The 27,451-nt window shown below is 40.7% G+C and overlaps 2 protein-coding genes across 6 annotated transcripts in view; one reads left to right on the top strand and one right to left on the bottom strand.

The window, feature by feature from the left end:
• Positions 1-167: 167 nt before the first annotated feature.
• Positions 168-3,175, bottom strand: LOC144115038 (uncharacterized protein C1orf53-like). Of its 2 annotated transcripts, none has more exons than XM_077649166.1 (4): positions 3,085-3,175; positions 2,664-2,965; positions 838-939; positions 168-273 (listed from the first exon to the last, which is right to left on the bottom strand). In XM_077649166.1, exons 1-4 carry the CDS (start codon positions 3,101-3,103, stop codon positions 175-177), a joined length of 522 nt encoding a protein of 173 aa, XP_077505292.1. In that variant the 5' UTR covers positions 3,104-3,175; the 3' UTR covers positions 168-174. The 2 variants fall into 2 exon arrangements, with proteins under 2 accessions (XP_077505292.1, XP_077505293.1); XM_077649167.1 differs by having other exon boundaries at positions 2,664-2,826; positions 3,085-3,170.
• A 155-nt stretch (positions 3,176-3,330) lies between these two features.
• LOC144115036 (DENN domain-containing protein 1A-like) overlaps positions 3,331-27,451 on the top strand; it is a 75,988-nt gene continuing 51,867 nt past the window's right edge. For 3 of the 4 annotated variants that reach the window (XM_077649163.1, XM_077649162.1, XM_077649161.1), the window contains exons 1-12: positions 3,338-3,492; positions 3,927-3,991; positions 8,672-8,715; positions 8,801-8,850; positions 18,735-18,842; positions 19,339-19,408; positions 19,492-19,587; positions 21,573-21,626; positions 23,003-23,064; positions 23,559-23,657; positions 26,239-26,289; positions 26,971-27,016. In XM_077649163.1, coding sequence (XP_077505289.1) covers positions 3,476-3,492; positions 3,927-3,991; positions 8,672-8,715; positions 8,801-8,850; positions 18,735-18,842; positions 19,339-19,408; positions 19,492-19,587; positions 21,573-21,626; positions 23,003-23,064; positions 23,559-23,657; positions 26,239-26,289; positions 26,971-27,016 — 762 coding nt within the window. In that variant the 5' untranslated portion in view covers positions 3,338-3,475. Of the gene's footprint in view, positions 3,493-3,926; positions 3,992-8,671; positions 8,716-8,800; positions 8,851-18,734; positions 18,843-19,338; positions 19,409-19,491; positions 19,588-21,572; positions 21,627-23,002; positions 23,065-23,558; positions 23,658-26,238; positions 26,290-26,970; positions 27,017-27,451 lie in introns of all 4 variants that reach the window. The other variant, XM_077649164.1, reaches the window with a different exon arrangement.

Below are 27,451 nucleotides of genomic sequence, written 5' to 3'. Positions count from 1 at the left end.
TCTGTTGGTTTCATAATGTGTTTGATGGCGGTGGTATGACAAATTCTGACGTTGCCTTGAATGTTAATAGATGCAGTGATGCATGAGTGTTCCTTTTATGCACATACAGAAACCAATGCTGAGACCATGAATTTTTTTCATTTTTTTCACAAGACAATTTTTTTTTATTTCATGTCATGACCCTGAAGCCATTGTTCTTGGAATATAAAAAGCAGAATTAAACATCATCTTTTCTTTCACTTCATCCTTGGCATTTATATGCTGATAGGGGCACTGGAATTGAAACAAAAGGTTACTGAGCAAGAAATTAAATCCCATATTGATATTCATATTTCATAAAAAACACCACAAATCTGTATTTGCATCATATTTGTAGGCTGCAGCAGACATTAATTTCAGAACATTTAGCTGCTGACTCTACTGCAATCTCAAACTACTGTAATGATATTAAGCAGCCATAACGACCATCACCATCAAGTTGAACAGTTTTGTTCCAACTAAAGAGCTTGGCGGTTTTGAGCAACTACACGCAAAAGAGTTATGAGGCAAAAAAAAAAAGCAGAGAAGAATGTACTCATGCTGCCGCCCTAGTTGCCAAGAAAAAGAGAGGTCATTTCTTTTCTCCTTAGACACAAAACACTGAAGTGTACATGTGCTTTTCTAATTACTTGAGAAATGTAAGCCTTTTGTACCGCTGCTACCATTTTGTGTAAATAAAGATATCTACACGCAACATTATATCAGCATCTGTCAACTGCTCAGAGCAACCTCCTTTCACACAATTTAATAAACATCAACTTATCAAGCTTCACCAATCCAAGGGAAAATTTGACTTACATGACGGCATCCAAAGCCACAGCAGTAACCTCGCAGGTAATGAAAGAGCCCGGTAAAGACATTGAAGCCAGTCACAGGGTCAATGTACGATTTTTCAGCTCTCTGTAACAAGATGCATATATGGCAATGCATTGGGTTACTTTATATGCATTTTTAATGCACCCCGGCCTAGACGGATGCATTCAGGCCACAGTGAAGAGTGAGCTTTCCCTGGGATGATGACCATGCTTCAGATAGCCTATAAGGCTAAAAAATGTGCCCAAACAATGAATATTCTATTTGGAAACAAAAACTGCACAGCTGTCATCCTCTTTTTAATTACAATCACTTTGGCACATCGCTAATAAGCAAATTGTACAAATTGACCAACACATTAAAACGGTGCAGCAGTAAAATGAAATACAATAGGGTACAAAAGAAACTGCTTGAACGATACTCTCTGGTTAAAATGAAAAACGATCGACTATCCAACTTAAGTTACTTTCAGTGAAGTACTGCGCAAACTACCGGTTACGAATGGTGACAGGGTCAGGCATCAAAAGTACCGCTCAACTAGCTCAGCTTTCTGAACATTCCGTCACTACAACGTTGCATGGACATAACTGCTTCCTCTCTGCTCGGTGCAACGGCTCGCTGAGCGGCGATACGCACGACGTTTATAATGCTTATTATGATGTTTAATAAATGAGCACCAACCGCTGCCATCAGCTGCCACTTAATCTGTAGCTAAACGTCACTCATTAACAAAGCCATAAAAATAATAACAAAAGCAACACTAGGAACACAGCAAAAATGAACGAAGCCAAGACTGCCTGATGCGACTGCACGGTAATAATAATAATTTGTTTTGGGGAAAAGGAAATGGTGCAGTATCTGTCTCATATATCATTGGACACCTGAACCGCGCCATAAGGGAAGGGATAAAGGAGGGAGTGAAAGAAGAAAGGAAGAGAGCTAGGTGCCGTAGTGGAGGGCTCAGGAATAATTTCGACCACCTGGGGATCTTTAACGTGCACTGACATCGCACAGCACACGGGCGCCTTAGCGTCTTGCCTCCATAAAAATGCAGCCGCCGCGACTGCACGGTACTAATTGATCTGCCAGAAGCAAAAAGACATTTTGCCACGTAAACACCAATCATATACCAGCCAGAGGGTTTTCTCATACGGACGAACGGTGACCACGGCACATTTATATAAAATGTGGCGTCGTAATTGGTTAAAGCAAAAAGCCTTACTGTATTTTGTTCAGGTGCGCCACTAAAAGGAAAACGGAGTGTCTAGCGTTCCGTCCAGACGGAACATTTGCTGCTGCTGCAGTTCCGTCCAGTGGTCGTGGTGGTGGTTATGTTGGGTTGGGTTAGGTTGGCTTAGGTTTGGTTCGGTTGGGTTGTTTGGGTTGGGTTAGGTTAGGCTGGTTTGCGATGGGTTAGGCTGGGTTGGGTTAGGTTACGTTCCGTCTGGACAGAACTCTAAGGCAAATTGGAGTTCCGTCTGGAGGGAACTCTAGCGCAAATTGGAGTTCCGTCTGAACGGAACTCTAGCCACAGCCAAAGGAAAAACCTCGCTACGTTCTATTCTGAAAAGGTTCCCTACACTTACTCGAACTATACTCAAATGCACCTACCTCACGCGTAAGCGCGAACCGGTATCTAACGTACGATGCAGTTTAATTACCTTTATTTCTTGAAACTGCATGCAAACATAAGCAGCAATTTTTCGGCATCAGGCTTTACTTATATCTATTGCGCGCTAGGCTTTAAAGATCCAATTTTGATTTGGCCACCTAGACTTAGCAACCTGTGGCACAAACATAATAACACTTACCTGAATTGCCAGTTTATGTGCTTCGTAAATTTTTCGCTCGTTATCGGACAGGCGGCCCCAACAGACTGACACATCCATGTCATGAAAGATCTTGCTGTACTCCGCTGTCTTTTTACGGCGTTCCTCCTCAGTCTTTGGGCCAGGATTGGCGTCTTCTTCTGCACTAGTCCAAAAACACCGTGCCAGTTGGTACCGACGACACCGACGAGCAAGCACTCTTGCTAGCATCTTTGATAAAATTGAGAACAGCTGCGACACAATCAAACTTCCATGCTGCAAATTTGGTCGACTCTTCAAGGCACCTGTACAGATGACAGCCTTGTTGAATCATTACCCCAGAGTCAGGACACAGCCAAGCGCGTTGCTTAGCTCATCACAATTGGCAAAACCGAAAGACAGAAAGAGAATTTTGGCTGCTTACAGCATGCAGAGCCGAACATCACCACTTTCGCAGCAGATCATGAAGCAGACGGAAGCCGCCATGCTGAATTAAATAAGCGAACTCTGAACGCCAGTGTGCTAAAAACTATAAAAACGTTTTAAAATTTGCTAGTTAATTATTACCTAAATATAAATTTTTATCCTTAATTTTAAAAACAAATATAATTAAACGTTAATATACATGATAGAGGAGAAAAAATGTATGATACTTTATACTCTTGGAACCAGGGCTCTAGATAGCTGCTATCATGGCGCTGGCCGTCAGCCTACGATGGCCAAGTTCTCGATCTACCGATTGAGTTCCGATCGGAAGCTTGTAAGCACAAGCTTTGTTAACGTCGTTTGCACGTTAAGCTTTGACCTACGTGAAAATGGGTTCACGAATACGGTAAGACCGCTGTTGTTATTTTTTTGCTGTCTGCCGACATGCGGAGGAGTGGCTGTGAGCGCTGATGCCTCCCCTCCGTAGCTTCTGTTTGTTATTTCTAGGTCATGCCACTTCGATTAATATCTCAGACCCCACGCATTTGCATGCTGCTATTAAAATCAGCCATCGCTCATTATAAAGGAATAAACCTGAACAGGGATACGTTTATGTTGTTGTCTCGTTTTCCAGCTGTTAGTCTTTGTCGGATAGAAGTGATAATTCGCGTCTTGAATAAACTTAAGCGCAGATCAGCGCACATGAATCATTGCAGCACTTCTCTCCTTTCATCTAGAAACACTGTTTAGAAAGGTCTCTTTTGCGTGGTTGCCTTCTGTAGGCGTAGTACGGCGATCTAGTTCGGTAGCATTGACTTGCGTCCTTTAATGCCTACGCAGGGATAACCCAGCGACAATAATTGAATGCTTCTGCGAAGTTGTCATACCGAGGAATGGCAACGAAAGTAAGTTACTCATTTTGTTCTCGTGCTCATGTTCTTACATGTATTCCTATCCTCGCGTAGCTAGATTTTATTTTACTTAGCCTGTGTTCTCGGAGCCGACTGGGTTTGCGTCGACTGACTACTAATGAGCATCATGCTTACTTGTCGCGTTCAGTCGGCGTGCCATAGCTACTGCATTTCCGCAGGTGTCGCGCTGCACTCATCCGTGACGTTGGTGTTGTTAATTATTTGGTGACACATTCAGTCTAATTGCTATGAAACGAGGATAAAGTTGCAAATTTCATACTCTGTAAACGACTTAATGCCACAAAATAGTCTCTCAGACCAGCATGCTATATTTCATACAAATGAACACCATAAGGAGGAGCTCATGCTTTCTTGGAGACATTTATTTGATGTGTTTACATAGTGCCTGCTCAAGCATATTAAATTTGCCTAGTTTCCTTGCACCTTTGGAGTTCATGATACACTTCATTGAGGCATGCCGCGTGAATGGGCTTATCGCGCATCCTCTCAAGTCCATCTTCGCCTACATTCTACTTGGTCTTTGCTTAAGAACCTCTTTTGAGCGCGCAGCACACTAGTTTCTCTTGGCGGTCTCTCATGGTTTTCTCGGAAATGTTGCCTAAGTAATCTAGCAGCTGTAGTCTACATTGAGCATTCTGCAGAGTGCTGTTTGTTCTGTGGGCAATAAACATATTGATGAGAGAGAGACCATATTGGCACTCCTTGCCAATAATGCTGCAGAAAAAGCAGCTTCAAGAAAGAACTGCATTGTTTTTTTGTTACTGCAGTGGTAGTCTCTGCGCTAGCTGCCCCACCCAGCGGGAAAGTTCTCTTTGGCATGGCACTTTTCTGTTGTTCCTCTGTGGATAACTTGAGGTGCCAGTAGCTCACCAGCCAGCTTTGTTGTCATCAAGCTGGTGACTTTCCGTTAATACTGCAACTTGCTTAGCTTCCATAGTCCATTCGTTAGCTGGAACAAAATTGACACCACTTGAGTGAGGCTTGATGTAGTGCGGGGTTATGATGCCTCTGCAGTGTCCGAAAGCTTGCACATGTATGGGAAATAGGGGAGTATTAAGGGACGTGCCACTTCACCCTCATGACATTTAGTGCCCATGAAATATTCTTGGACAACTTTAGCTGGCCCTCGTGAAATATAGATCTTGTGAAAAAAAAAAAAAAGCATAGTTACTGTGTTCTGTATATGAAAATTCTTCCCATAAAAACTAGTTTTACCCTGAGTTTTCAGATAACATTGAATAAAGAATTATAAGCCTCACATGGGAAATTAATATCTAGCTGGGCATGTTGCAACCAGTTGTTCTTGAGCTAAAAGTTTTCAGTCTCGCTTATTGTTTAAAATAAGATATTGTGTTCATTTTATTCTTGTTTCTTCAAAACACATTTGCATATGTTACACCTGGCGATATGCATGTTGCGATGAAGTTTAGGTGTTATGGCTATATTTGTTATTTTCAGTTATCTTGTAAGCTTAGTATGAGAATTAACATTTTAGTTCTTTTTTTAAAGCTATTCCTTTTTTTTTTGAACAAACCGTTCCCAGCTATGGGGTACTGAAAACATGCTGTAGATTTGTAATGTGTATATAGTGAAATTTAGCTCATGGCAACAAACATCTTAAAAGATGTTTGGTAAGGTGAGGCATAAGAGAAGTGAAAAATAAAAGGCCCCCACCTTTGCCACCAAGTATAGCAAGCTAATATGATGGGACAAAAATTATTGTGGGACTATAAAAAGAAAGAAAATGCTAAATCTGATGGGACTCATGGACACAGTGGTAGTTCTAAGCAAATGTCCTTATTGCACATCACACACACGCACACACTTACCATGAGATCCTGAGTGGCTGCCTCCCTTTTTTGTCACAGATAATTGGACAAAAAGAGCACGGCAGGTGATCTTCCAGTTGTCTTGGAGCGAGTTTATTTGCATAGAGCATTTGCAGGTTTCTTTGCAATAAACTGATCAAAAGAGACAACGTTGTCGCTGTCGAAAATGAATTTGATCACCTCACCAGTGCGGGACCCGAATACTACTATAGCTACCACGGTGGCTCAGTGGTTACGTTGCTTGGCTGCTGATCTCAGAAAAGACGCGGGTTCGATCCCAGCGACGGCAGTCACATTTTGATGGAGGTGAAATGCTAGATGTCCGTGTACTGTGCGATATCAGTGCACAAGAAATCCAGGAGGTCGAAATTGTATGGAGCCCTCCACAGTGGTGTCCCTCATAGCCTGAATCACTTTGGGATGCTAAATTTCATAAAACCAAACCAAATACTACTACCACAGGCAAACCATTCCAACTGCCTACCAGAATGTGCAATATGCTCAGCATAGTCAGCAGGCAGCTTCCACCTATCATTCATCCCAGCCTTCACTACTATGCGAAAGCATTTCTTCCAGCGAGCTGTAGACTGGTATAATCGATTTGAACTTCACAGAAACTCCCTGGAAGATCAATTTAAACAAAATTCGAACCGAGAAAAGTTTTGAAGAAAATGGCCACATGTGAAGAAAAGTTGATAAGGAGCTTTTTGTGAACACTATCTTTTAGTTTTGAAGAAAATCCACGATGGTTTGTTTTCCAAACATTGTTACTTCTTTGGACACGTCAGTGTGCTTCAAGGAAATCTGTTCTCTTAAAAACCAAAGAACAGACATGTAACATTCAAGCATGCATCACCTGTGATAGTAATGGCTGCGTGGTTCCTCTTCATGCTCCATGTCATCATCTTTCTTTCTGAGCTCCACACCTGCTACTTGCGTAGTGCAATCCTTGTCTGTGTTACCTTTACAATGGGGTGAACCGAGTGTGTTCAAGTGCTATCGAGAATTGACTGCTTTCATTAATATGATGGAGCTGCCAATGCAATATCTTAGGTCCTTTTATTGTTTATCCCTGCAGTAGGCACAATTAATCTGGGTGTTTTGCAAGCTGGATGTGTTTTCCTTTTGTGGTTGAGGTTTTCAACGTTACAGGCATTTTTTATTTTTCTCATCAGAGATGCATGTTAATAGTGTGCTTGCTAGTGTATTGATCTACTTTAATGTTTTGTGCTTGCTTGCCTTTCCTTATGGCAAGTACCAGCCACTTCGTTTCCTGAAATGCTCACGTGCAGTGGAACTTGCACACTGCCTCTGCCGTTAGTGCCTAAGAAAACCGATTGCCTTATGGCCGAAGTTCACAAATAAAATGTGCTGTGTTCATTATGCTGAAGAGCTATTTTCGAAATGAAAAGCACTGCCACTACTTGGGGGCTTGCAAAAATTCCGGGAAGTTGCCTGTACCCATCTGTGCCGCTGTCTCATTTGCTTCCTTGACTGTCAGGAAATATTTTTACAGAGGGTTGGTATTGTATTGGGATATTCTTTGGAATAAATTTTCTGCAGTAGTTTGGGACACACGAGCAGAAGTGGTCTATCACAATTCTACTGTGTACAGAAAACATGCTCATGCACACAACATCCACAAAAATAATATAAAAGCACAGCATGATCATCAGGCCAAAGTTAACATGAAGGCTATAAAGGCAGTATTTACTGTCAAAAGTAAAACAGACGTATCTTATGTACTGTGAGCCAGATCATATAATGAAGAAAGCCATTGATATCACTTGTGCTTTGGTGTCTCAGGTGCTTTCCATAATCTGTTTTTTTATAGACAGGTCTACATGCACACCAGTTACAGTGGTGTGACACATGGGAACCAGCGCATTTGATAATGATTGGTCACACTCTTTCACACATCGGGCAATTTTTCTGGCATTTGTTGTGTATTAAGGTGATGAATTAAACAGCATGCTTTATACATCACACCAGCTTCGTGTGTTTCACATTTGGGTATCTAGCAGTTAACGGAGATGCTTTTGCAGAACCTTGATAGTTTGCAAGGAGCAATGAACACCATAGCTCGTTATTAAAATTGTGAGTGACCTTGTGGCAGTACAGAATTACTTCTGGGCTCTTCTTTTGAGAAATGTATTTTCTTGCTTCAAAAGAAAGCCTCTTTACTACCATCACTACAGATCATAGGTAGCCTGCCAACTGTAGCATAGTTATATGAAAAATAAAGCTGGCATTTGCAGCAAGATTTCACAATTTTGTAAAGGCACATTTTAACCCCTTTACACTCGCAACTTGTTTTATTCTTTGCAAATGAACCGGCATACAAGGCATCAGTCCTTTATAACCTGCCCCTTTTCAAGAGTTTGCTTTAAGTTTAAGACCTGCAGTTTCTAACCTTTCACTAGCTCAAGTGTAAAGATTAAGCCTTTGCCATTCACTGCTTTTATGTTGATAGATATGAAGCATTTTTCAACAGAAGTACAAGTCGCAGTGCATCAGATCTATATTTGCTTAACCTTTTGATAGTGAATGCTGACACTTTACAATATTTGTGTTGGGTTGGTGTTGTGTGTTTTTAAAAGTTTCTTGTATCCATTTTGTGGCTGGTGCACTCTTTTGCATGTTTTAAAGTAAATGCCCATGATGCTGTAATTAATTCAATTGAGAGATAGTACTGTTTGTCTGTATTTTTCCGCTGTGCATCTGCTTGCATGTGATTGTGTTATGTCAACTAAGCCTACGTTATGTCGTGTGTGCACCATGTAGTTGGTAGTTAGTGACATTGGATTGAATGTTATGTTTGCAGGTGCGTGGATTGTTCAAAAGTTTCCAGACTCTTATAACAATGAGGTAAGCGTGTCAAAAGGTAGTTTCTAGTTTCCACTGAGCCTGTCTACTTGTACCAGGAAAAACCATTTTCCTGTGCATTTTGCAGGAGGTGTTGAAATCTGTGCCAGAGTTTGCCTACCCATGTGAATTCTCCAGGTCAGTATTTCTGTGCCATGCTGAGCCCATGAATTGCCACCTTATTTTGTGCATTGGGCTTCTACCTTCGTTTTCCCATGTTTATTTTCTGCGAAAAATATGGATGTTGTGTTTTGTTTCCTTGTCATAAATTTATTAGTTCAGTGGAGAACCTCATAACAATATGAAAGCTTTGATAAGTGGTAAAAAAAGATAATGCTCAAAATGTTGAATATGGGTAAAAAATAAGTTGTCAATAAGCCATGGTACGTCGGTCGGTCAGTAGTAGCTATTATTAACCTAACTATTGCATAAAGGGTATATATAAATATGAAGGATAGGCCCTCTACAAGACTAAGTTGTATGGCAATGTAGACCTGAAAAGAAGTGAAGTTGCTACCACGTAATCCTGTACTGACTGGTCAGCAGCAGTTTGCCCCTGAAAAAATTTTGTTGCTGTTGGAAACACTAAGAAAAGTGACCTTTCAATACAATGCTTGCACTATCTTTATTTTATGTGTTATTCCTTTTGTGCTGTGATTCACAACCACTACCAACATGTCCAGCTTTCTGTTCTTCTGTCCTGTCACTTGCCTAAATGTGAATTTTGGTTCCAGTGTATATTTCAACTTGTACCATGTACACAGCAATATTTATGCTATATGCATGATTGAAAGTGGCAAGGATACATCCATGAAGGAGTCCGTGACAGCGTTTCGTATGCTGCAACACTTGAGAAAGCATGCACATATCATTTTTCAAAAAGGCCCTACACAGTTCATCATATCATCAGTCTACAAGGAATGAGTAGAGTCGTGCCCCTTTAATACGACCCCAATTAATATGGATTACTTGAATTATGGACATTTTTCTGAGGACCAAATTTTTTCAATGTATTTATTCCTCGTTAATATGGAAACTTGCTCTCTGCACAGTCGGCAGTCTGAAAGCGCACAGAGCCTTTTGGAGCTCCTCTATTTTTTGCCGCGTTAATATGGACAGTGATGAGCACAAAATCTTGACTGCTGCAACTGGATGTTTCATTTACTGTAACTTGAGAACAAGACATGAGTGAAGAACCGCTGTGGTGGCCTAGTCGTTTGAGCATCTGCCCCGCCTCGCATGCGGGAAGTGCGGGATTCAATCCCCAGTGCCGCCGGGTATCCACCAGTGATACAATGGGTACAGGCATTCCCCTGCCTGGTGCTCGGTTTCTTTAGGGTCAAATGCTTCGGAAATATGTCTTTGACCCCACCTTGAGTATAAGAAAAAAAACCTTGTGCCATGGCGCCCTCTGGCCACATATGCCCTTGCGCCATATCAGTGAAAGGCAGTGTGAACAGGTAAATGCCTTAATGGTAGCCTTTTTTTATTTTCGTGGTTTTATGCTTTGCAGTGTCAAGGTGCCGATTTGACATGCCTTACCATTTGCATAATTTCATGAATGGATGTGAGGAAAAGTCTCTGTAGCTTGCAGGCACATAGCCAGAAATTTTTTTTGGGGGGGGGGCAGGGCCCTAACAAGAAAGAACACTGGGGGGGGGGGATGTTGAGCGTGATTTCAAAGGGGAGGGGGCCGGGCCCCCACAGGCCCCCCCTTGGGTATGTGCCTGGTAGCTTGTGCTTTGAAAGCTGCATTCAATAGCCATCTGCCAACTTTGGATATAGCAGTTCATGGGATGTGTACAAGTGTAGTAAGAGATCAGTCATCACTGCATGAGACCCGATCACACACCTTATGAGCCATTAGGTGCCTCAAACTGCACTGAATTATTTAAATGTAACGGAAACCAGGATAACGCACTTGGAGCTGCGCAAGATTGTCTAATTTTCACTTCACTGCCACCCCCATGTACAGAAGCAGACATTAGTTATAATTCTTTTTTGTTTCCCAATAATTTTGTTTGCTTTTCTGCATGATTCGTTATTATGGACAGTTTTGTGCAGAAACCAGAGTGTCCATATTAACGAGGCATAACTGCAAATAAAAGCAGCTTTTCTTGTATGTGTGTGCGTGTTTTGAAAAACATGCAAATGAAATAGTTGGACAGTATTAGATTATTTTGTTTTTTGTTTTTCAAGAGAAAAATGGCCTTGAAATGATCTTTTTAAATTCAAGCAATTCTGGAATTTTTTTTCTGTTGGAGGTTATTGGCATTTTTCATTAAGGCTGAAAAATAATAAACCTTGGTACATGTAAGTGCTCTCTGTTGTGCTGGCACCACATTCAGATTGGTGATGTTTCATCAGTCTCTAGACGTTCTGATGCAAACACGGACCTGGTATCCTAGTTCCAACAGATACTTTCATTTAGACTCCAGCTTTTGTATGGTATGGTAGAGTAACATTTTGGTGTGTGTGTACAGTGCTACAGTATGAACTGGGGCCCCTGTGTCCGTAAAAGTGAATTGTTAGGCTGCACAGTGCTGCATCTAATACGTCTACCCAACTTCCTCATTTCTGTGCTCTACAGAGTTCCGAACTATGGAAAACTAAAAAAGTGGTTACTGTTTCATCTTCCCTTGGTCTTTTTGCCTCAGAGAGATTAAAGAGAGGATGGAGCAAATACCAGCAACTAATCCAAACTAAAATGCTTATCACTGTTCTTAAAAAAAAATAGGAAAGGACATCACGGTGCATAACAAAACATTTCCAGTGCGTGTGAGTGAGAGCACTATTTTGTCATGAATTGTTCTCCAGTAGCAGTAAAATATTTACTTCGTAAGCAGTGGCATATAGTAATATAATGACCCGTTATAAGTTTGCTTATATACACATTTAGGGTTTAGTAGGTCCAACCAGACCGTTCATATTTTAATGCATAGCTAAACATTCTAGTGAACTGTGCTGGTGACTTGCCTTTCTGTTAGTGGAAATGATAGAAATGATAGCATTGTGCAGTCCATTAGTTTTCACTTTATTCGAACTGGATGCTTGAGCTCATTTGGTCTGGAAGTCGTCGGTACCAATATTATATCTGGCACCAGCTTGTTCTTGCTGGCTCTGCTCAATGACTACTTGACTGTTCATCAAGTGCCAGGAATGAATTAGAGCGCATGAATGAATTAGTGCAATTAGAGCCAAATTAGTTCTTCATTAAATAAAACATTACCTATTACGTTCTCTGCCAGAACTAGCTTATTTGACTTCCAGCAGCCCCCAAAAGGAACGATTTTCAGAAAAATTGACTGCCAGGTGGCTTACAAGGCACACGAGGGGGACACAGGGTGAAGAAAGCACAGGGTCCGTGTAAGTTTCTTCCTTCATCCTGTGTCCTTCTCGTGCGCCTTGTTTTGCAATAGGAACAATTTGACTTGTAGTTATCTCTAATTAAGGCAGCATGTCTTCAAGTTGTCTTCCAACTGGAAATAGGGATTCTTGCTGGTTCTCAACTAGGACCGGCCGCTTTCTAGTTGGCTTTTCAGGTAGGTCAATAGACTTGCATTTGACAGCAGTTTAAACCAGTTGAATTCCTTGTTGGCTATTGCCAAGGCTTTATTTTTATTCCTGCTTTATGCATGGTCACAGGGGGAGATAAACATCACTTGCACAGTCCTTATAGCTGTATTTTTTTTTTGTGTGCGAATTAGCTTATTTCATGGCACATCATAGAAGTGAGCATTGGCAGAGGCAAATAACAGACAACCCAAAAGCGTCTGCCTCTTTTGTTTTTTGCCTCTGTTTATCAGTGCTGTGTCATTTTTAACCAGCAGCTCCTGTTCTACATTTGATTAGAGAGCTCACTAGCATGCAGGCTGTAAAAGGTGGAAAGCATCTAATGGTCAGGATGCAGTGAGAAGTCAGGTAGAGTATTACAGAGTGCAAGTGAATGGAGTATATATTTTTGATGCATAAACAGCAAGAAAAAATTCTGATAGGGTGTGTGACATGTGACAGCTAAGGTGATTTGGATTAATAGGGAAATCTTTTTATTGGGTATGACTCTTTCCCTGACTGTGTGCTAGCACATGCATCATTGCTCTTGAGTATTGGAAAAGCTTTGTGGAATTTGTGTTTTTTTTTTTACTAGTGCTGGTACCTTGTTTACGATTTGGTTCCATGCAATAAGTTGAGTGCAGCTGCAGTCTTGACAGAGGCAAGCTATTTCATTCAAGAGGGATCCCTTTAATGAAGCTTTATGCTTATGCAATCTTTTATTGGTGCACCTGCTGTCTGATCGATTCAGCATTTGCCATGGACATGCACAAGGGATCACCCTTGAATTACCTAGCTCACCGTTGCCAAGACTACTGCAGTGCTTCTCTGCTTGTCAAAAAAAAATTTTTTTTTTATCCACAAGAGTAGCAACACATGCCTCAGTGCATCGTCATTAATCCTGCTTAAAACTAATTCTTGTCTCTGTTTTAGTGTCACTGTAACAAAACCATTCAGAATCTGTGCTATGTTTCTGCTTGTGTGAAAGGTATGCATGTATGATATATCTCTTGCAATGAACACTTGTTAGTCAGGGCTGTTTCTTCTCCTGTTTCGAAATGAAAGAAGAGAAGAAAACTCATTTTCTTCTTTCTCAGTGCTCTTTTCCACCTTTTGGAGGTTGTGTGTAAAGCAGTATGCACAATACTGGGATGTTGCTAGCTAACCGGTTCATCTGCCCTTATCTTGCCGCACTCATGTAGAACTAGAAATGAGAAATTTTGGTACGTTTTGTGCCTTTTCTTTTTTGCCTTTGCTCCACCAATCACCCAGTCTGAAAATTTTGTTCTGAATCAGATGATAGCGTATATTGGTATCACAGAGTATCCTTTGTTCCTCTTGCCATAATAATTGATTTTAAGAAGTGCTGATTGCTTGCAGATGGGAAGAAGAGAAAAAAAAATATTGACAGGAAATCGTTTATGGCTGCTGTATGCGATGACTCTTGCATTGCAGTTATTCAGACTACAGAGAATACTGGCCAACTGCTATTCCTATGCTGAATTCCCAAAGCCATTTCTGAGCTTTCTTTTGTACAGATACTTTTGTTTTATATAGGGCTAGTTTGAATTGCTCATATTATATATAGTGGCTACTAAAGGTGTGGAGTTCCGACAGCACTTAGGGTAAAGTGCATTGGTGGGACCATCTTAGCCAAGTTAAGGGGTGAAGCTGGTCTTAAAGAAAAAATATTTAATAATGAAATCACATTTAAGAAAACATCAGGAAACATGTATGTTTGTGTGCTTATTCCAAATACGTAAGTTATTTTTATGTAAAACAAGTCCTTGTGCACTTACTTATGTAATATGTTATGTAACTTTTTGCCAAGAGCTTTAAAGAAATTTTGCTGTAGGGAACTTGCTAGATTGCATGCCATTGGTTTCTCTTGTCATCATGAAATGCAATAAGGGCAAAATTATTAGCCTGCCTGTCTTAGAAGTTAAGTCATAGGATTTTGAAGTTGTCAGTTTAGAAACAATATAAATTTTTCTTCCCTGTGGCTCTAAAAAGGACTGAAAAAAGATAAACTCGCTGTTCTGCATATTCATTAGATTGATGATGGTCTTTGTGCTGTAAGGCTTATCCCTGGACAGCAGAGTTAATTCTAACACACTGCCTGTGGTTATCTTATTATTTTTGACTGAAAAAGTTGCATTAACCTGCAGCACATCAGAAAGCAGGTAAATAATTGTGCTATTTGATAATATGCATTTCAAGTAGAAATAATCGGCAGTGTTGTGAAATTTTATTTGTTTTATAGGAACTTTGGCAAAAATTGATATTTAAGACGTTAGGCTTATAATGTGAAAAGGAAAAAGTATTCCAGAAATTCTGAAATATACAGATGTTTGCTTGTTTTATTACATAAAGCAACTGAAAGTCTAAATTCTTTTACCAACAAACACCTTGATCTACAAAAAAGTTTGCTGTCTCATAGAAAGCAGCTATATTTTGGAGATGTTACTAAAGCTATTTTGTCTTTACATATTTTAATTGAAAAAAAAAATTATCAGCCGCCGCGGTGGCTGAGTGGTTACAGCGCTCGGCTGCTGGCCCAAAAGACGCGGGTTCGACCCCTGCCGCGGTGGTCAAATTTCGATGAAGGCGAAATTCTAGAGGCCCGTGTACTGTGCGATGTCAGTGCACGTTAAAGAACCCCAGGTGGTCGAAATTTCCGGAGACCTTCACTACGGCGTCCCTCATAGCCTGAGCCATTTTGGGACGTTAAACCCCCATAAAACCAAAAACCGAAAAATTATCAAAAGTATAAGCACATCTACTAACATCAATGTTCTTCTGGATGGTAAACATTAAAAGAGTGAACCGTAATTGTAATCCGCAAGAAAAATCGTACAATGGAAAAACATAGTGAAGATGACTGTGAAACTTGTAAAGACATGCAAATATGAAATAAAAAATTGGCTAATATGTACCTTGTGTACAAAAATGTATCGAATTAAAGTGACTAACGGTAATGCATAAAAATATATTTGCAACCCGATAATTTTTTATCTACAAAAGAAAACCTTCAACTCACATGTCACTGTGTGAAACAGCTCGGTGGCGTTCTTGGAAAGGCATTGGACGAAGCACCTCTGCATATGTGGCCTTTTTTATGAGCCATTGGATTTATTTCAAGATTGTTTGTTCCAGATTAACATATTCATGTGGACTGAAATCTTATTGCCGCTGTTGAGAAAAATTACGGAGGGCATTGCGTGCTGTGAATGGGAAGCACTACTTGCGTGCTGTGAATGTGAAAGCATGCACTTGGGTATTCGGCTGCGGCGATGTCGTACTATTCTAATTTAGTGGCTAGCGAAGCTGATTTGGAAGTTGATGAAGGCGATGATACCCAAACCCAGCACAAGAGACTGGTAGTTCAGCGCTTGGGGTGTTGTGCTGTGGTAATGGCGTAGTGCTCTAATGAAGTGGCCAACGAAACTGATCTGTTCACGCCAGCCTGGGTTCGAAGCCCACTTTGAAAGAAGTTATATTTTTCTTTCTTTCCTGATGATGTAGGCACTGCCGATAATGTCATGTGGTCACGTGAAGGTTTCAGTCTGTTTCTCGTGGATGGTCAGTCAATGCCGGGTTTTCCGACTGAAGCCATATAATGCATTTGCATTAAAAGAACCTGATAGCACTGTTACATCTCTTCACCTTTCTGCTTCACCGCATGGATGCTGTTATCTTCACTGTGCAATGCCATGCAGGGGGCAGGTTCTTTTTTTGAGCTGAACGGCTGCATTTGTAGCGATTGGTTGTGTTTGTAGTATTGTATTTGTAGGTACTGAATCCTCGCCACATAGTGTAGCCAGAAGGCAAATATTGACTGTAGTACTGCAAAGATTTTTATTACATCTTAGGTGGCTGACAAAACTAGAACAGTAGTAGCAGGTAGAAAACAATGCTCCCCGGTGTACAGTAGTTGGTATCTTAAGCTGGTTTCTTGAGGTATTCATTGTCAAAACTAGAACCAGACTGTCTGATATCATCATCAGGTCACTAATACAAGCATTCAAAAATAGTACTGCGATGGCCAAAAAAACCCCACAAAACCGAGGTGGTTTGCAAGCAAGTCCGGATATCAGGGAGTTTTCTATGTCCACTAAAAAAAGTTGCGCACAGAGCTCTTCAGTCCTGCACTAAAATTAACCTCTTTGTATCAGAGTTGCACATTACTTGTAAATTGAAACTTGACATCTTGGACTACTTAACTGGAAGCATGACAAGTCCTAAAGTTCATTGGTTGCATTGAAATAGTGCGCATTCTCTATGGGTCACCGGTGACCCATGCTCATTGGGCACGGTGTGGAAAGAATTAATGACAATTAACTTTGCTGTTAATGTTGTGGAGAGTAAATTTGTGAAGAAGAACCGACACAAGTCATTGTCGGGTCACCACAAATATATTTGTCAGGACCCGCTCAGTCAGACAGGCGGGACAGTACGCCGCCGCCATTCCGCTGTGCAGCCATGAAAAATCGAATCTGCTCGCGCTTGGAAGGTATGCTGGGGCGCGTCGTCTTCTGCGGCCAGACCACTATGGCACGTTGCACATTCACACTGTTAAGGGTTGTAATGGAAACAGACCTTGTGTTTGGTTTCACAAGCAACAAAGGAACAAGTTTGTTTGCTTTCACACTTGGTGTACTGCCGACAGGAGAAGTAAATGGACCATGGATGCAGGTTAAAACTTCTATTTTTTGAAACCTGGCATAACAGTAAGTGTTTATTCTTTTGGGCAATGCTAAGCATGGTATACTACATTCGTAGCGCTTGCCATTTTCAAGACTGCAGCGTTGAGCTCTCTTGGAAAAAAAAAAGGTTAAAGTCAGTGTCCAGGTCCATTTACTTTTCTAGCATAGAGTACTTTCAGTTTAACCACAGTAATTTATTGATAGTACAAATAATCATAGCTTGTGAGTATTTCTTTTATATAATAGTCGAGCGCTGTGTATGTAGTGTTACCATATATTTTGTGTTTACGCTATTTTGCTCTTTTTGGTTGCATGAAGCAATAAATGCTAATGAGTCAGTGACTGAAGTGTGCCAGCTATATCCTTGTTGTGCGTTAAAAGTGGCCCGAGCTTTTGCGTTGTGACGATGGCATGCATTTGTCATGCAGTTGGGATCCAACTGAAAATTTTTAGTACACTTACTGGCTGTTGAAAGCATCAGCTTCCATTTTCATTTTTACTGTAAAAATTTGACCTGCCCTTTTTTGTAAAAAAAAAATGCTTGTGAGAATCTATTCGAAAGTACTGTCAACTAGTGGAGCTAATTTAGATTGAAATGGACATTTTTCTGCTGCCTGTTTTCTCATGCCGAAACCATGCATACTGTTGTCAGAATTGTGTTGGTGCGCTGCTTTCATTCTGCTATTGCTGTGCAGTTAAACCAGCATTTGCTGCATTGGCTGTTAAACTGTTGAATCCTCAGTGGTTCAGTGCACTATTTTCTCTTATTAATGGCCTCTTTGGTTTGTGCCCTTACTCACGCTTTCCTCCAGCTGGTCTTCACCGAGCTTAGAAATTCTGATCTCATGCATTGCATGGAAGAGTAATTTTTAGTGACAATATAAGTCATTGAGCTCATTTAATTGCAAAGTTCCACTTTAAAACATGCTAATTTTTATTTGCACCATGAATGAAAAATATTTGTGGGATACATTGTTGAAAATTTACCTTTTACAAATAAAATTAAAAAATGCTTTCAACCTCCTGTATTATTTAGCCTGACATTTAGTATGTCATGGTATGGAATGTGGGGTTTATTGTCCCTAAGCTGCCCTGGAAGTATGAGAGATGTTGTAATGGAGGGCTCTAGATTACTTTTGACCACCTGGGGGGCTCTTCAACATGCACTGACTGTTTAACTTGTCACATTTTGCCTCCATTGAAATTTTGCGACCACAGCCGAGATTTGATCCTGTGGCCTTTGGCTCGGCAGCCGATCGCCGTAGCCACTTTGCTACTCTGGCAGGCACCCAGGCGTTTAGTCTTGGGGACATATATTATTATGCTTGAAGCACAGCTTGATATCAAAGATGACTTGGCAGTTTTACATTCTTTAAATCCACAAACCAGGTATTCATTTTTTTTTTTCCATCTTAGTGCAGAGGGAGGAATTAAAAAGAAGCATGACACTGTAACAAAATTTTAATGTGCTAATCTTGAGTTGCTGAGTACTTTGTTTACAAGCATGATGATGACATAGCTTGGGAACAGTGTTTAAGAGGAGGCATGATGAGAAGGATCAACAGTTCTTCCTATGTCCTGTCTTGCATGCTGTTCCCTAGCTATGGTTTCCTCATACCTGCCAGCCCCTTTGCTCACAGCCTTGCTGTGATGGCAAGCCTTTTAACTTGGTTCATAGAGACATTAAGATTATTTAAAATGCCAGATGTTTGAATAGCAGGTCTTGAGTATGAATTATGGTCCCATGCTTTGCGTTATTTCTAGCACTGCAGTGCAGCACTTCAGCTTTGTGTTGACGAACATTGACAGCAAGTGGACATTTGGCTATTGTCGTCATGCTCCCAACTCTCAAACCTGCTTTGTGCTGCTAAGGTGAGCTGCTAGTTCTTCATATTTTCATATGCCTAACACTGGATACAGTGTCTAAAAAAATATATATATTGGTAATAAGTTTAGGGAATTGTGAGTTAATTTGGTCATTCTTAAATATAACAGCATTTGCTCTGAATAGTGATGCTGCCTATTTGTATTGAACACTGAAGTCGTGCTCATATTAAACTGTGAGGATGGCGCTTTTGCACCCTGTGCTGCTATTGAATTGGCACATGAAGGAGCTGCTTCATCATCGTTGACTTGTTGTGTAGAAGAAAGGTAAGGCACATTAGACATGATCAGAGTTTTGTTCAGTTCATCTCTTTTCATAAGATTTGAGACAGTGTTTGTGAAATATGCGTCTTGGATGTCACTTGTATTTATTTTTTTAGCATAGACACAATGTTTTAGTGTGACTGCATTGACTTATCTGTTCATGCTCAAAATATGCCACCTTGCAGCTCTATATTTCACCATCCTTTGTTTTCCCCTGCAGCTATTTGCCCTGGCATGAAACGTTCTACAAGGTGCTCAACCAAATTGCTGAGCTAGCTAATAAAAAGGATGTAAGTGAAAGCTGTTGTTTCAGCACTCTTACTGCTGCGTCAGTGTCATGCCTAATAAGTCACTGTGCCTTGTTCCTTTGCAGTCTAGTCTAATGGGTCACTTCCTGGAATCTCTGTACAGCACTCAGGTTCCTGAACCTGGGTTTCAGCTTAGAGTTGTGTACGACACAGACAAAAATGTAAGCTTCTTTTTGTTGGCCTATTATTCCAACACACATTCCAACACATTCAGCGATGAGGCACAAGTGCTAATTTCTGTCAATGAAGAGATTCTCATTATAACTGAATTTCTCTGTGTGAAGTTTTACGTGATCATGACTATTCCACATGCGTTGTAATTACCACATTGTAGCATGCCCTCTTTTCTTATGCACACCCAATTGTCTTACCCACAAAAACAGAAAAGCTGAAAAGGAAGAGAGAAAATATGTCGGGAAAAAATTGCAATAAGAACAGCGACATGGTTGTGCCTAATGTCCTAGCAAAATGCCAGCTGTCAACACAGAGCGGTTTAACTGTGGTCTTGTGGTGACAATGGTGCTCTGGCTGTTTCTAGCGTGGTTTCGGCTTTTTATCTGATTGTAATGTGCACGCTCTTCAGAAGATCCGTTTTCGCTAAAAAAAAAAGTGCATGCTAGAGTCAGGTAGGCTTTTTTGGTCATATTATTTGGAGTTTTCAGATTATTTAGCCATGCTCAATTTTTTTTTTTTTTCATAAAAGCTGAAAACCAGCAAACATGGACAAGTCAGTATGTCAACACATTAATGGCAACCCCATGTTTTTCTTCCTCTCTCAATGAGTCATGTACGGATGCAAGATGGAGAGCTGGGTGATCGTACTAGTTCAGCCTAAAAGGAACAGGGTTAAAGGACATAGGATTAGACAACAAAAGCTCGTCAGTGATTGTCCTGTGCCCTTCTTTGTCTAGTCCTACGTCCTTTTGTGCTGTTTTGTTTAGAATGAGGGACATGCAGGAGAACCTTGTTTAATAGAGTTTTACTAGCAGTCATTGGAACTCAGTACTGGCAACCTCACTGATGTTATTATGTTGGCACCCCCTTAGGAGTGTTTGTTGGACGTAAATCCGCATAGCTGGTTATTGCTTTTTCTTTACATTCTTTTAGGTATTATAATGTGGTGATGTAGATTACAAAGACTTCTAGTGCAGTTGTTTTTACCCTGTACTGAACTGGACTTCAAAATGTTGACAGGATGCTGTTGTGTTCTTTATTTCGAGGTTATGTAGCAAACACTACGTATTTCATCAAATAAGTTGAAGGTGAAGACGTGGCTTCTTCAGTGTAGATAGTGTAGCATTTATTTAGAATAATTTCCACATTCTGGGTTAAAAAAATAGTGATGCCAGAAGAAAAAGTAGGAAGCAATGATTGAGCCTATCTCCTTATCGGCATGAACTTATGCAGGTTTTAGGCAGTTTGATGAGTGCTAAGTAATGACATACAAAAGCCATGCCTTTGGAGCCTTTTGGGAAAAAAAAATACGGTGTCTGCACAACAAACTGATCCTACTAGCTGTTTCAGCGTAACATGGTTGCCATATTTATGATCTTGCCATGTGTTGGTGGGCTAATCAAGCTTTTATTTCATATTTAGAAGACTTGCTAGCTGAAGTGAAATATTGGAATGACTCTGTTTATTATAAAACTTCTGTTATAGGGAGAATTTTGACCATGTGAGAAAGCTCACCTGGCTCTACTCTTTTTAGGGGGCATAACGAGAAGTTTAGTGTCCAAAGTGCTTGATTCTATAAAGATTTTGTGAGATATGCCATGGAGGATTTTTTGTGGAAAATTTCTTTGATCAGTGAACAGTCACATTTTAATGCACCTTGATGCTAAAAACCATTATAAGTGAGTGTGTTAGTTATTGCACGCTGGCAAAAGTGAGGAATAAAAAATTGGCACTTTACATATAGCACCACTTTGTTTATTCGTGCGTCATGCAGGCGTGGTAGGAGAAATTTCAAACAAAACAACACGATGAGAAAAATGCCCAAGAGTACATGTGGCAGGCTCATTGGTAATAACTCTCAAGGAGCACTTGTTTCTTGGCTTGAATTTTTGCTGATACAATAATTAGCTATAATTTTGTTATATATATGATGCCTTTCTTTGTTGTATATTTAACAAAACAAATCTTTCAGCCTTTTCAGTGTGCCTGCTCAGATCATACGAAGTTACCAAGCATTCCTGAAAATGTAAGTGCATTTTTTGTATCATGGGAACAGTGCAAAACAGTCAGCGGCGAGAAAGAAAACTGGCTAATCTTTGGGTTTTTATGTGGCAGAAAATAATTTATGGGCGAGCATGTGCACTGCTGACATAATGACAGTGTCATGTCACTTGCGAGGACCATCATGAAGGCAGCCTGATTACATGATGAGAGTTTGTTTGACTCAAAGTTTGCACATACTGCTAATAAAAATGCACATACTACAAAGGCTGCAGGTGCCTCAAGGCATGTTTAGCTTGTGTAGCATGGCAACGGCACGCTGGCCAAAGCAGGATGCTCTAGCCCCTCACCGCTTGACCTCCACTGTGTTTGGTGGCCTATAGCACTCTCCGACCATGCTAGTGCTTTGCACACTGATAGGTGGCGTGAGTTTTTTTTTAAGGCCATTGATGCAGTGCCATTGCTGCAGAGAGACAGGTGCCATGTCCTACTCCGTGTAACATGCCCTTCTAGTTATTATATATGCATATTTTGCATAACACTTTGTCGAAGTTAACTGGTGCCGTTACACCAGCCATTGATCATGCAGATGACAGACTAGTGGCAGACCGTAGTCATGTAACAGTAAAATGAACGACTCTAGTCCCAGGATGGCAAGAGAAGCTGCACAAATGTTGTGCAATGTGACATGTTGGCTGCAGTGACTGTTTGGCATGACTGTTTGGCGGGAATTTTTTTAACCGCTTAAAGGCATTAGACAAGCTCAGTTTTTTTCCCAGCCAAAACTGCTACTCTGTCTTTCAACAAACCTTCCTTGACAAGTATATTTTGGAGTTTTTAGTGTGGTTTTTGATGAACTGAGCACATGAAACAGATTCATAGTTATCATCAGATGCGACAGCGATACAGGTTCTGGTGAACGCCTATACCTGTAAAATTTGGGACTGCCTACAGAGGAAACAGTGTGATATGAGCCATGACATTACAAGAAGGCAACATGATCCGGATGCCCTTTGTGTGCAGTCCTATGTCTGTCTTTATTACCTTTATTATTCTGGCATGACTGATCAAGTTGAAAATTTCCCTATAAGTTTTAGGGACTGTTCAGCAGTATTCCGGTTATTTTATGACTTTCCCTTAAGGTGGTGCAGTGTTTGTAATGTAGACAGTGAAGTTTGTTTTACTACAATTATACGCTCCGTGTCATCCATTCCAAGCTTTGAGAGAAATAGTTTGTAACTCGAGGACCATTTAGCACTGTTTTTGGTCAGAAGTGTTGGCTGTTATGGAGGGTGGGATGTTAAGTGTTGATCTTTTAATTGCCGAGCATTTCTTGTAGTTTCTTTTTGGGGTACTAGTCATTGTGATACTTGTGTATAAAGCTCTTTATTTTCATTTCAGAGGAACCTTACAGAATACTTCAATGCTGTGGATGCAACAAATATGATTGTGCTGTTTGCAAGGTTTGTTTTAATTTTTAGGTTCATATTGTGTTCTTAATGCAGTGTTATTAACTCAGCACATCTCCAACCAGAAACTTTTAATTTGAAACCCAACGTTTCGAAGCCGGCTCGCCTCCTTCATCAGCGGTGGCTGGGGGCCAGTAGCTAGCATTTTAAATAAGCATGGAGGGGAGGAGGAGGTCAAAAGAACGAAAGCTGTGATGCGAAAGGCGTGGGGGAGGGAGTTTTTAATGCAGTGTGTGTGTTTTACTATAGGCAAGTGGTTTCTTTTGATGGTTCTGTTTCATCTGCTTTTATTTGTGTAATTAGTTTTTAGGTGAGCAAGTTGTGATAAGTATTTTCTGTGCTTTGCTATTTTTAGCAGTGCATTTGCTTGGTGCGGGTTAACCAACGTAAGCAAGAACATGCTGCTTGCGTGTCGCTTGTTGTATTGTGCAGGTACGTTTTCGTACTGTACTTTCTACACATTTTCATTGCATTTATAACTTGTGCAGCATGCTACATGAGCGGAGGATTCTGATCACCTCAAGACGCCTAAGCAGGTTGAGTGCTTGTGTCCAGGCAGCCAATGCCCTTATCTATCCGATGGAATGGTGAGTAGTGTTGTCTCTTGCTCGGATTTGTGCCAAAACATGCTCCCCTTGTCCAAGAGCAGAAAATTCAATGTGTTTGTGAGGTGTTGCAGTTTTTACAGCAGCAATGGTTTCACCAAAGTAAGGTGAATCAGCATAGAGAACATGGTGACAGTGGGGCAAGTGACAGCACAGGTCATTTTGTCCAATTTGAATCCTTTAGTCAAATGCAACTCAAAAGTGAAACAGATAATTCTGCATTGCTTGCTTGTTTTTGGAATGCGAAGGGGGGAGGAAATGAATTGCATTTGCTGTCATGCACATACCGTTTAATGACAAAAAGCTACATGGAAGCATGTAACGTTTGCCTAGCTGCTTTACATCGCATTTTTTTTTTTTACGCAAGACTGCTATATGTGAGAAAGAGGGCAATGATAGATTATTTCAAGCTGTGCCAAAGCCTGTCCTGTGCTTCCATTACTAATTGGTGGGTACTAATATTAGATCAGTAAGCTTCAAATAGGGCTACAATCAAACCTCGATATAATGACATGGATATTAGGAATTATTGGCTATATCGAACTGTTCCTAAATATTTTTACCAAACACACGCAGTTATGTATCGGATGTGATTTGTCATAATATGGATATAAAGAACTTGCGAGAACCAAGCTGTGCCCACAGCAGTGCGGATAGCACTCGTGCCATTGTTCATGCTATATCTTGCTCTTGCCAGCAGTGTCACGGACGGTATAGCGGAGTGAACAGTTGGCAGTCAGGTGGTCGGAACCCGTTTGTGCCTCTCGCATTTGTTGATAGTGCCTCGGAACCGGTGGTATGGTTGATTGTAACGTTCCGCTAGCCATTCCGTATTAATGTTGACCGCTCAAGCTCAAGCTTTCTAGTTTTGCTGCGGCCCCACTGTAATGCGTGGAAGTCACCGTAGCTGGTGTTTAACCTTCCGTTGCCGCGTGCTGGTGGTGCTGTGCGGAGAAGCCAACCTAACAGGTGTTTGGCGCTCATTTTCTTTTTTTGAGACCTCCACAATTGCTGTGAGCAGATTCGAAAGGGCGCTAAAACTTTGTAAAAGGTCTCTCCCAATTGCTGTCCTTTCACTGATTAAATTGTGCTTCTCCTGCATAAGTTTTTGATGAAATTTTATGTTACGAATTTTTGTTATACATTTTACAATTTTTTACCAGTTCGATATAACAAGGTTTGACTGTAGTTGGTATTCTATAACAGATCTAAGGGTAGCACTTAAGTGGTGGCAACCTAGAAAAGGGCGAAAATAGACAGAATTCTTTTGCTGTCTTTCTACTTTCATCCTTGTCGAGCTTGTTACTTACTGCATTAGCACTGCTCTCAAGTTCACAAATATAACCTGACCCAAATTATTTGGCATTCATATAGTAGCTGACTGCCACTCCATATTGCTTTCTAGTATACAGGGTCTGATCAAAAAGTATCTAGACTAATTTTTCCTAGCAAAGGATGGGTTGCTGGGCGGTGGATGTTGATGAGAGATTCCAGGTATGTGAAGTGACGTGGCTCATTTGCCTCCGGACCTTTTTAGAGTGTGAATCACACCTGCAGTAAGGAGTTGTTGTGTGGTGGCGGAGGGTTTGTAGCGGCAGAGGAAGGCAGAGTTTGTTGGTTTGGTTTGGTTTATGGGGTTAACGTCCCAAAGCAACTCAGGCGATGAGCGACGGCGTAGTGAAGGGCTCCGGAAATTTCGACCATCTAGGGTTCTTTAACGTGCACTGACATCGCACAGTACACGGGCCTCTAGAATTTCGCCTCCATCGAAATTCGTCCACTGCGGCCGGGATCGAACCCGCGTTTTTCGGGTCAGCAGCCGAGCGCCATAACCACTGAGCCATCGGGGCGGCTACAGAGTTTGTTGGCATAGCCCGGACATCTTTTGTCAGGAGAATAATGGGTAAAGTACTCTTCCATAACTAAGGTTGATTCTGAAGAAGGTGCGAAAGAGACGAGGACAAGGAAGGCACAAAAAACAAGGGGACAGGCACCAACTTTCAGCTCAGTTTATTCACCCAAACCCTTGCTTTTTTGTGAAGCGCCTGAGCCGTATCACAAAAGCCTATCACACGAGAAAAAAAAACAATAAATTTTTTTTTTCATTGATAGGCTTCTGTGATACGGCTCGGATGCTTCATAAAATTGCAAGGGTTTGGGCGAATAAATCTCATTTGGTACCTGTCTTGTTTTTTGTGCATTCCTTGTCCTTGTCTCTTTTGTGCCGTCTGCAGAATCAACCTTAGCAATGAACCAATTAGACCAAACCAAAGTACTTCTTGAGCGTACTCTTCCCTGCTGGTACCGTTGAAATGGCTCAAGATTAAAAAGAAAAAAAGATACAGTAATTTTTTGTTCATTTGTTTGAAATTTGATTTTCTCTGTGCGCACTAGGGGTTACTTTGTCTGAAGGGAATCTATTACTGTTGTGCTGATGGCTGTTGAATGCACTTGTTGGAAAGCACTGTGGGAAATTCAGCCATTTTTGTTACCTGCAGAGTCAGTGTGGGCTGGATGAATGAAATTTATTCACATGTGTCACTACAGCTCTTTCTGATTCTAGGCAACACATATTCATCCCCGTTCTTCCCAATCATCTTCTTGACTACCTCAGGTATGCTGGCATTCTTTCTGCTAGTTATTATGAACAGCAATTGTGAGGATTTAGTTAAAAATTTTAATGTCATATCAGTCTGAAATTTACTGTTTAAATCCACGTAAATAGCCTTTTTAAGAAATACCACACTGGGCATTTCAAACCCATTAGTTTTTCATTGACAGTGAGATTTCAGTTGAAAATGCCCATATAGTATGTCTCAAATTAGTATGAGCGGTTCTTTAACAAATATCTGTGTGCTGGGGAAATTTTGTCGGCAGATAATCTGACCTTGACATGCCTCAAGTCCAAATTTGGAAAGCTGCTACTTGCAGAAAGTAGAAAAACTTTTGTGTTGTCTTTTACCAACAACAAGTGCATGTTTGTTGTACATACTATATATTAGGGAATTTTCCCTAATATATAGTATGTGCCGTCGTGTGCCTAATTCTGCAAATCCGATATGTGTACACATGAACAGGCAAAGCAGGCAGTGTTTTAAACTTATTTTTCATAAGGTTTCAGTATAGTACCTAGTTTCATTTCGTACCTTTTTCTTTTATTTGCATATTGCTTAACATGCAGTTATGTTATTAGAGGCTTAATTTTTTCCATTTGCATATGTGTTCCAAATGATTAATTTTGTAGTTAGTGATTTACTTGCTGAATATATACAATGTCTGCTCTTTTCTTTCTCAGTGCTCCAATGCCATTCCTTATTGGTGTTCCTGCGGTCACGTTAGCGGTGAGAATGTGCCTTTTAATTTTTGTCATCTTTTGCTTTCTGTGGAGGGTCACTTTTGTGTTCTGTTCTGTTGAGGCATATGAATGAAATCATCAGGCTTACATACTATTCTCAGTAATATGCAGATGTGTAGTGGTGATCTAGAGTTACTCAAGACAACTTCAAGTTGAACAGTGGTGTTAACATCGCAAAGTCTCATGTGGAGGTGCTCTTCTATCACTCTGAAAAATTTAACATTTGAAACGAATGGAGCTTGTTGCACCTAGTGTCGCTGCTGCATGGTAATGAAGCAAAGCCTTGTTAATTTGATGTCCACAGGACTGCATGATAACTTCAAATTAAGTGGGTTTTAGAAAGCACTTAGCAAATGGCCTCTTGGTACCATTTGCTGCCGGAGGTGCTGTTTCAGTGATGGATGGAACCAGCGACATGCTG

Source organism: Amblyomma americanum, chromosome 1 (genome assembly GCF_052857255.1).
Source record: "Amblyomma americanum isolate KBUSLIRL-KWMA chromosome 1, ASM5285725v1, whole genome shotgun sequence".
NCBI lineage: Eukaryota > Metazoa > Arthropoda > Arachnida > Ixodida > Ixodidae > Amblyomma > Amblyomma americanum.
The sequence above is the reverse complement of the archived record's forward strand: the minus strand, read 5'-3'. Positions and strand labels throughout refer to the sequence as shown.